This window comes from Salmo salar, chromosome ssa18, assembly GCF_905237065.1.
Source record: "Salmo salar chromosome ssa18, Ssal_v3.1, whole genome shotgun sequence".
Classification (NCBI taxonomy): Eukaryota; Metazoa; Chordata; class Actinopteri; order Salmoniformes; family Salmonidae; genus Salmo; species Salmo salar.
This window is the reverse complement of record NC_059459.1, coordinates 39,467,271-39,477,463: the sequence shown is the minus strand read 5'-3', so window position 1 is coordinate 39,477,463 and position 10,193 is coordinate 39,467,271. Positions and strand designations below refer to the sequence as shown.

The following is a 10,193-nucleotide window of genomic DNA, read 5'->3' as shown; positions in this document are numbered from 1 at the left end:
AAGAGTGGGAATGAAGCTGTTTGAGAAGGTTTGAATCCTTATCAACCTGCTTACACATAGCCTGAAGTACAATACCAACATAGCTGCTGCTGTAGGTCAAAGCTGTGTGCTGGAAAACCTTGGTAGAGCATGGGTGGAGTAGGCATTGTGGTGCTGGTGAATATATATTTTTTCGTCTAGAGACCGATGTCTGTTTTCACTTAAAACAACGTTTTTTGGGGGTTTTCAATTTCCACCGGAAGGTGATTATTCAACATTATTATACAACATTATAATAAATATGTACCCATTTAGCCTGGACAATAGGTCAGACTGTCTAGAGAGCCCATGTGTAAATGTGATAGTACTCTCCCCATTACGATGGATGGGAATCTCCTATGCCACAGGGAGACAGCAATGCTCTACTGTTCAGAGAAACACCATTAACTCTTACTGTACATTAGGAGGTTGTTGTTTACATTGACCTTGTTCATCTGTAACATATAATATGTTCCATTTAACAGACACCTTTATCCAAAGCAACTTAGAGTCATGCATACATTTTTTCGTACAGGTGGTCCCGGAAATCAAACCCACTATCTCTGGGGTTGCTAGCACTATACTCTACCAACTGAGCTACAGAGGACCAACGGATGATGGAGGGTCAATATTAACTGTAAACAGACACAGTAAAGTTTATAGTTACTGTTATGTATGATACAGTAGTATACAATGATTAATACTCTAAGTATTGATTGAGAAAGAATCCCGCTGAGGCCCCAGCTAGCACAGTAGATCTGGGCCGATTCCGGCTGAGAGTCCGGGCACTCGGCTGAGAGTCAAACTCGGCCGACGTCATGTGGCACCAGTCTGGGCCGCCTTTGGTAGTATTACTTATGGCTGGGATGCTCGGACCGATTCCGGTGTGAGTTATCTGGCCCAAATGTATTACTTGGGGCTCGGACCGATTCCGGTGTGAGGTATCTGGCCCAAATGTATTACTTGGGGCTCGGACCGATTCCGGTGTGAGGTATCTGGCCCAAATGTATTACTTGGGGCTCGGACCAATTCCAGTGAGAGTTATCTGGCCCAAATGTATTACTTGGGACTCGGACCGATTGGGGCTACTCCCTGGCAGATGATTACACCGGCTGCTTTATATAATTAACATTTCATTATATATTTTTCCATATTTTCTCATTGTTTCTGTGATCAAAAAATACAATTAACATTTAAAGAAAATTCTTTAAGAGTCCTGTGTAGTATTTTAGTACTTTGATACTTTGTGAAGGCAATTGATAAGCATTCAAAACTTTGTGGCTGGAGCCTCCAGAGTGGTGCAGCAGTCTAAGACACTGCATCGCTGTGCAAACTGCGTTGCTACAGATGCTGGTTCGAGACACGTGCCGGCCGCAACCGGTAGACCCATGAGACAATGAACAAATGTCCCAGAGGGTTTGGCCGGGTGGGATGTCCTTGTCCCAGCTGTAGCGACTCCCGTGGCGGCACAGACGCATGCACCATGGTCACCAGGTGTATGGTGTTTCCTCGGACACAAAATGTTTTTTTTATGGATGGGTATAATTTGTATGTATAAAATGTTAATAGTAATATTTAAAATTACTAAATCGGGTAATTTTGTATACATTTATTTAACTATCAACTCTGTGTGTTAGTGGTGGAGGACAGATCTATAACCATCAACTCTGTGTGTTAGTGGTGGAGGACAGATCTATAACCATCAACTCTGTGTGTTAGTGGAGGACAGATCTTTAACCATCAACTCTGTGTGTTAGTGGAGGACAGATACATAACCATCAACTCTGTGTGTTAGTGGTGGAGGACAGATCTTTAACCATCAACTCTGTGTGTTAGTGGTGGAGGACAGATCTTTAACCATCAACTCTGTGTGTTAGTGGTGGAGGACAGATCTATAACCATCAACTCTGTGTGTTAGTGGTGGAGGACAGATCTATAACCATCAACTCTGTGTGTTAGTGGAGGACAGATCTATAACCATCAACTCTGTGTGTTAGTGGTGGAGGACATATCTATAACCATCAACTCTGTGTGTTTGTGGAGGACAGATCTTTAACCATCAACTCTGTGTGTTAGTGATGGAGGACAGATCTATAACCATCAACTCTGTGTGTTAGTGGTGGAGGACAGATCTATAACCATCAACTCTGTGTGTTAGTGGTGGAGGACATATCTATAACCATCAACTCTGTGTGTTAGTGGTGGAGGACAGATCTATAACCATCAACTCTGTGTGTTAGTGGTGGAGGACAGATCTATAACCATCAACTCTGTGTGTTAGTGGTGGACAGATCTTTAACTGTCAACTTTGTGTGTTAGTGGAGGACAGATCTATAACCATCAACTCTGTGTGTTAGTGGAGGACAGATCTATAACCATCAACTCTGTGTGTTAGTGGAGGACAAATCTATAACCATCAACTCTGTGTGTTAGTGGAGGACAGATCTTTAGCCTCTCTAGGCTAGGCGGGACGAATTCGTCCCACCTACGTAACAGCCACTGCTATCCTGTGGCGCGATTTTCAAAACCTTAAAAATCCTATTACTTCAATTTCTCAAACATATGACTATTTTACAGCCATTTAAAGACAAGACTCTCGTTAATCTAACCACACTGTCCGATTTCAAAAAGGCTTTACAACGAAAGCAAAACATTAGATTATGTCAGCAGAGTACCAAGCCAGAAATAATCAGACACCCATTTTTCAAGCCAGCATATAATGTCACCAAAACCCAGAAGACAGCTAAATGCAGCACTCACCTTTGATGATCTTCATCAGATGACAACCCTAGGACATTATGTTATACAATACATGCATGTTTTGTTCAATCAAGTTCATATTTATATCAAAAACCAGCTTTTTACATTAGCATGTGACGTTCAGAACTAGCAAACTTCCGGGGAATTCGCTAACATTTTACTAAATTACTCACGATAAACGTTCACAAAAAGCATAACAATTATTTTAAGAATTATAGATACAGACCTCCTCTATGCACTCGATATGTCCGATTTTAAAATAGCTTTTTGGTGAAAGCACATTTTGCAATATTCTAAGTACATAGCCCAGGCATCACGGGCTCGCTTATTTAGACACCCGGCAAGTTTAGCACTCACCATAATCATATTTACTATTATAAAATTTCATTACCTTTTGTTGTCTTCGTCAGAATACACACCCAGGACTGCTACTTCAATAACAAATGTTGGTTTGGTCCAAAATAATCCATCGTTATATCCGAATAGCGGCGTTTTGTTCGTGCGTCCCAGACACTATCCGAAATAGTAAAGAAGTGTCACGCGCATGGCGCAATTCGTGACAATAAAATTCTAAGTATTCCATTACCGTACTTCGAAGCATGTCAACCGCTGTTTAAAATCAATTTTTACGACATTTTTCTCGTAGAAAAGCGATAATATTCCGACAGGGAATCTCCTTTTCGGCAAACAGAGGAAAAAATCCCAAAGGCGGGGGCGGTCGGGGTCATGCACATAAGCTAGTGTCTCTTGATCGGCCACTTGAGAAAGGCGATAATGTGTTTCAGCCTGGGGCTGGAATGACGACATTCTGTTTTTTCCCGGGCTCTGAGCGCCTATGGACGACGTGGGAAGTGTCACGTTAGAGCAGAGATCCTTAGTAAATGATAGAGATGGAAAAGAAGTTCAACAAATGGTCAGACAGGCCACTTCTTGTAAAGGAATCTCTCAGGTTTTGACCTGCCATTTGAGTTCTGTTATACTCACAGACACCATTCAAACAGTTTTAGAAAATTTAGGGTGTTTTCTATCCATATGTAATAAGTATATGCATATTCTAGTTACTGGGTAGGAGTGGTAACCAGATTAAATCGGGTATTTTTTTTATCCAGCCGTGTCAATGCTGCCCCCTAGCCCTAACAGGTTAAATTTGCCTCGGGCGCTTCTGGGGGGATTCTGGTAAGATGGCTGAATTCCGGTAGACCGAAACTGCCCGACTGCCCGGGGGGGGGGATTCTGGGCAGACATTCATTTTGATTCCGGGCCGAGTCCGACACCTGATTCTGGACCGATTCAATCAGGGCCGGCTCCCCGGAAAAGGGCCGCTTCTGGGCCGATTTCTCATTGCTATCTGGGGCAGAATCTGCAACTATCCTGATACTCATCAACATTTCCTGAAAAAAACAGACGCCATACTTTTTCAAACCAAGTGGACAAGGACAGAAACATGAAACGGAAGTGTCCAATAAAATCTAACGGCTATATCACCACTCCCGATTGACAACATTGAGGCACATCGCCCATGACAGTCAAGCTTCAACATTGCATGGAAACAGGAGAATCATGCAGATTCAGCTTGAATCACCCTGTTTTGTGAGACGGTGATCAATTATTCAATCTACTCAAGCAGAATACAAGGTCAAAATTACTCAAGATTCTACTTTGAATGCAGCATGCTACAGTTAGTGTAAATTCATGTTTATATTAATGAAGCAGGAGTAGTATGCTATCTGATCCAAAGCCCTTTATCCTTAATTTGCTAATTGAATATGCCTCCTCTTATACATTAACAATCTTCTTACCTTATAAACTCAGCAAAAAAAAGAAATGTCCCTTTTTCAGGACCCTGTCTTTCAAAGATAATTAGTAAAAATCCAAATAACTTCACAGATCTTCATTGTGAAGGGTTTAAACACTGTTTCCCATGCTTGTTCAATGAACCATAAACAATTAATAAACATGCACCTGTGGAACGGTTGTTAAGACACTAACAGCTTACAGACGGTAGGCAAATAAGGTCACAGTTATGAAAACTTAGGACACTAAAGAGGCCTTTCTACTGACTCTGAAAAACACCAAAAGAAAGATGCCCAGGGTTCCTGCTCATCTGCGTGAATGTGCCTTAGGCATGATGCAAGGAGGCATGAGGACTGCAGATGTAGCCAGGGCAATAAATTGCAATGTCCGTACTGTGAGATGCCTAAGACAGAGCTACAGGGAGACAGGACGGACAGCTGATCGTCCTTGTAGTGGCAGACCACGTGTAACAACACCTGCACAGCATCGGTACATCCGAACATCACACCTGCGGGACAGGTACAGGATGGCAACAACAACTGCCCGAGTTACACCAGGAACGCACGATCTCTCCATCAGTGCTCGGACTGTCCGCAATAGGCTGAGAGAGACTGGACTGAGGGCTTGTAGGCCTGTTGTAAGGCAGGTCCTCACCAGACATCACTGGCAACAACGTAGCCATTGGGCACAAACCCACCGTCACTGGATGAGACAGGACTGGCAAAAAGTGCTCTTCACTGATGAGTCGTGGTTTTTTTCTCACCAGGGGGATGATTGAATTTGTGTTTATCGTCGAAAGAATGAGCGTTACACCGAGGTCTGTACTCTGGAGCAGGATCGATTTGGAGGTGGAGGGTCCATGGTCTGGGGCTGTGTGTCACAGCATCATCGGACTGAGCTTGTTGTCATTGCAGGCAATCTCAACGCTGTGCGTTACAGGGAAGACATCCTCCTCCCTCATGTGGTAGCCTTCCTGCAGGCTCATCCTGACATGACCCTCCAGCATGACAGTACCACCAACCATACTGCTCTTTCTGTGCGTGATTTCCTGCAAGACAGGAATGTCAGTGTTCTGCCATGGCCAGCGAAGAGCCCGGATCTCAATCCCATTGAGCACATCTGGGACCTGTTGGATTGGAGGGTGAGGGCTAGGGCCATTCCCCCCAGAAATGTCAGTGAACTTTCAGGTGCCTTGGTAGAAGAGTGGGGTAACATCTCACAGCAATAACTGGCAAATCTGGTGCAATCCATGAGGAGGAGATGCACTGCAGTACTTAATGCAGCTGGTGGCCACACCAGATACTGACTGTTACTTTTGATTTTGACCCCCCCTTTGTTCAGGGACAATAATAATTATTCCATTTCTGTTAGTCACATGTCTGTGGAACATGTTCAGTTTATGTCTCAGTTGTTGAATCTTGTTATGTTCATACAAATATTTACACATGTTAAGTTTGCTGAAAATAAAGCAGTTGACAGTGAGAGGACGTTTCTTTTTTTGCTGAATTTAAATGTGTCATTATACCTCTGCATGTTTCCATTCAGCCTGTGGGATAATGTTGTTTACATTTCAGTGCAATTGAGTGCAGTTCAGCATGTGTGTTGACTATACATTGTCACATGAAATGGTTTGTTCCCCGTAGTATGTGGTCTCTTCGAGCCCCGTATAGAGTTTGGGAAACGCTGCTGTAGAGACTGAGCTGCACTAGTGGACACCGCCATGCTGCTTAAATGCGTTTGGCTTATTGTACTTTTTTGGACAATGGAACACACGCTTCAAACATGCATACACTCCCAGATCATTTGTTCTGAATATAACGCGTTCTGCTCCCACAGTATGTTGCCTTTAAGCGAAATATTTATGACTGATAAACAGCAGAATATATAACAATACTCAGTCAAAGTTTAGGTTACCCCCAGGTGGCTCAATTTACCACGCGCTACAGTGATGTATTCTGAATGCTGGTAAGATTGTGCGTCATTCATGTGATTAGATTGTGTTCCATGTGACTTGCCATACAGTATCCAAAACCCCTGGTGCCGAGAGAGGAGATGTGGGAAGGACACTATGCTACAGTAGCGCACTGGGTTGCTGCTGTTTAGAGAGGAGCAGTCCAGACTCCACGGTGGTACCGGATGATGCAGAGACAGATAGAGAACGAGAGAGGTGCGCAGTAGACTTCTCATTGGAGACGTTTTCCAGTCGCTTAGGAATGTTTTCACGTTTTGCACTAAAGGAAGTTTTCTGAAACAGGAAAAACTGTGGCTAGTCCAACCTATCCCCTATGACTTGCTTGGGGGAAGTGAGTGGAGTAAACCGTGCCTCTGAGCGGTGTGGTGTTGCGTTAGGGGTGACGTTCCGTGGGGAAGAGGCTGAAACGGTATCAGGGTGAGAAGAGATTATCCGTGACAGCAAATACAAGTCTCTCTCTTTTCTGACAAACCATCACTCACCGACCAACCGTCACCGTTAGAAGATGTCCTGCGCTTCATAAACGAACGAGTGTCCTCAGTGCCTCCGTTGTAGGCTGGCTATACTGTAGCCTACCTGACGACTTGGCTGCATGTTTTGGATATTTTGATAGGATAAACAGCGTAGTCATTTTTTGGATTGAAATTACCAACGGAAAATTAATCCATAAATGCTGGACGACCGATGTTAATAGTGGACAACTGAAGGGATTGATAGCCTACAACGCATTATAGGTGAGGTGGAGGATATCTGATTCAATGTGAAGACTGATTTTTAAATTAACTTTCCATCCAAACTTCAATTGTGTTATTCATTCCCATATTTGAATGTCAAACTAAACGCATTGTTATTCTTATTTAATTTGGAGTGATCGGTTACCTCTCATTGACAGGGTGCATCTGGTGCGGAACAAGGGAGACAACTAAACCCGTGTGTTCTTATTGATTTATATTTTAACGCAGATATTTTTTGGGAGGGATTACACAATTTTCAAGTATTTTACCAACATGCATCTCCAAGTTGTAGAGCTAATTTTATAAAGCTGCCAGCTGGTCTCCGTTGTCTTGGTAGCCTTCCCTACAGTAGAATATGTAAATTAACAGATGTGGGAATCAATCAATCACATTTTTCCTTATTGAAAAAAACAGTACGTCTATTAGACCAGGGGTTTTTCAAACGTCTCCTGGGTGAACCCCAGCCGTTCCAATTATTTGAACGATTACACAGCTTGCATACCTGATTTAACTTCTCAATGAATCATCAAGCCCTTGGAATAGGTGAATCAGGTGAGCTAGTTCGTCTGAGGGTCCCAGAGAAGAGGTTTGAAAACCTGAATATTAAGCGAGAGGCCAAATTCAGAGTGCAAATACGCGATATATACTTTATTAGGCGTCTTTCATAGTCCGAAACGTGTATGTGTCTCGGTGTTCTATAGTAGTGCACCTTTTGGATTTCATACTTTTCTTTCACATTCTCAGCGCATCTCAATAACAGCCTCTGGAATGCGCTCTCCATAAAACCCGATAGAACCCCATTTACGGTATTCTAGAACACCTGCTAATTGTTGTTATTTTATCCCTCCCCCGTTCACCCCGCCGACCATGCATTGAATTAATGTGTGCATGGGCTGCCTGCATCGTGGCTTTTTATCAAACCATCTGTCATAAGTCATTTATCATGATGTTTCTTTATATTTCTTGTTTTCATCCATCCTGCCCCTCTAACTACATGTACAGTTATGAGTGATACTGTCTGATACCTCTCAAAATCACCTCACAAAATCAATACCTACAAGCGCTGTAATTACTTGTTGTGTAGAGTATTTCCAGTGAGTGGTGTGTGTGTGTCTGCCTAGCTGCTTGTCAATGCCTAGCTGCTTGTGAGTGTGTGTGTGTGTGTGTGTGTGTGTGTGTGTGTGTTTGTGTGTCTGCCTAGCTGCTTGTGTGTGTTTGTGTGTCTGCCTAGCTGTGTGTGTGTGTGTGTGTGTGTGTGTGTGTGTGTGTGTGTGTGTGTGTGTGTGTGTGTGTGTGTGTGTGTGTGTGTGTGTGTGTGTGTGTGTGTGTGTGTGTGTGTGTGTGTGTGTGTGTGTGTGTGTGTGCGTATGGGCAGGTGCCTCTCACCAGGTCTCCCATCCTTTATCCTTTATCAACCTGCTTGATAATAATGAAACAATGTCCTCTCTGAAGTCTAGGGTCCCTCCCAGCCTTTCCAGGTGTTGTGTGGTGGTCTAGAATGTAGGGATGATCCCTGTGGGGCGACTGAAGGCTCAGCCACAGCTGTGGCAGATAGAGAGAGATGCCTCTCCATGGCTGTGGATGCTCCCTGGCCCTGGTCCTGCTGCTGCCTCGGGGCTCTGCCGGCTGGGTGCCACTACCGCCCCTGTTGCCGCGCCACACCATCACCACCCCTTCCTGCTCTCCCATCACCACCCTCCTCCGTTGCTCCAAGCCGTCTCCAGCTGGCAGCTTTCCTGTGATCCTTTCCTGCCTCTGGCCAGGATACCGACACACACAGCAGCAGCTAACCCTGGCATCAGTCAGTTTCCCCTGCAGAACGTGCAGGTAGGTTGCTATCAGATAAAACTTGATATTTTCAGAATTATGGTTATTATGAATGATAAATAGTGTTTGCTATAAACCTGAACAACATTCATGTACACACTGATAGGGGAATACACACACAGAGACAGACACTCACCTGCACTCGTACACATAGGTAGGCACACATGTACGCACGCACGGATGCATGGACATGCACGAACGGATACACACGTGCCCTGGGTTGGTTTAGTTAGCCTGATGGAAACTGGCCCGTACAGCACAGTGTCCTTGTGTTGTTACTATCTGCATACGGATTGCATTATCACTTCAGCTGGGGTGTTTTGCTATGTTGCTGAAGAATGAAAATGTTTTTGGGACAACTTACCAACCACCATGCCCTGGTGGTTGGTATAATGTAAATAAGCCATTTAATACACGCTGTTATTCAAAGCCACTTCCTGTCATGTGCACATACATTTTTTTTTAATGCGTGGGTGGTCCCAGCAATCGAACACCACAATCCTGACATTGCAAGCACAACGCTCTACCAACTGAGCTACAGAGGATGTTGTCCTTCCTCATGGAAACTGACCCATGCACAATGTCAAGAGTATTTTCCATATGCATGCCCTGAGTGGCCTATAGTGTAGTGTGACTGCAGTGGGTCTCTGATTGCACCAGCAGTTCTTTAGTGTCTTCTTTGAATCCTGATGATCAGAGCACATTCTTCCCCCGGTCCTCTGATCCCGCTCACACAGACAAACACAGCGTGGTATTTAATCTGAGGAGAGCAGAGAGCAGACTTGATCAAGACGGGTCAGGCATATTGGCACTGATGTAGACCTTGACTTTTTCACAACGTTAACCACCATTCATAGGGAGGATACTGTCGAAGGCACTTACTATTGGTGTCAAGGAGGAGAAGAAGAGGAGAGGAAAGGAGAGGAGAGGAAAGGAGAGGAGAGGAAAGGAGAGGAGAGGAGAATGAACGCAGAAACAGACACAGCAGGTGTTTGATGTGATATTTTGCAATGCAAAGCTTTTTCAGAAGAAGCTTGTGATTGATATTTAATGTGGCGGTTGGTGGGATGAGTCAGCGTATCTCGCAA

General features: G+C 44.1%; 1 protein-coding gene across 1 annotated transcript in view; it reads left to right on the top strand.

Moving 5' to 3' along the window:
- Positions 1-6,619: 6,619 nt before the first annotated feature.
- Positions 6,620-10,193, top strand: part of LOC106577380 (transcription elongation regulator 1-like protein) — a 231,532-nt gene continuing 227,958 nt past the window's right edge. Inside the window, exons 1-2 of the mRNA XM_045701115.1 lie at positions 6,620-7,278; positions 8,731-9,105. Coding sequence (XP_045557071.1) covers positions 8,785-9,105 — 321 coding nt within the window. The 5' untranslated portion in view covers positions 6,620-7,278; positions 8,731-8,784. The remainder of the gene's footprint in view (positions 7,279-8,730; positions 9,106-10,193) is intronic.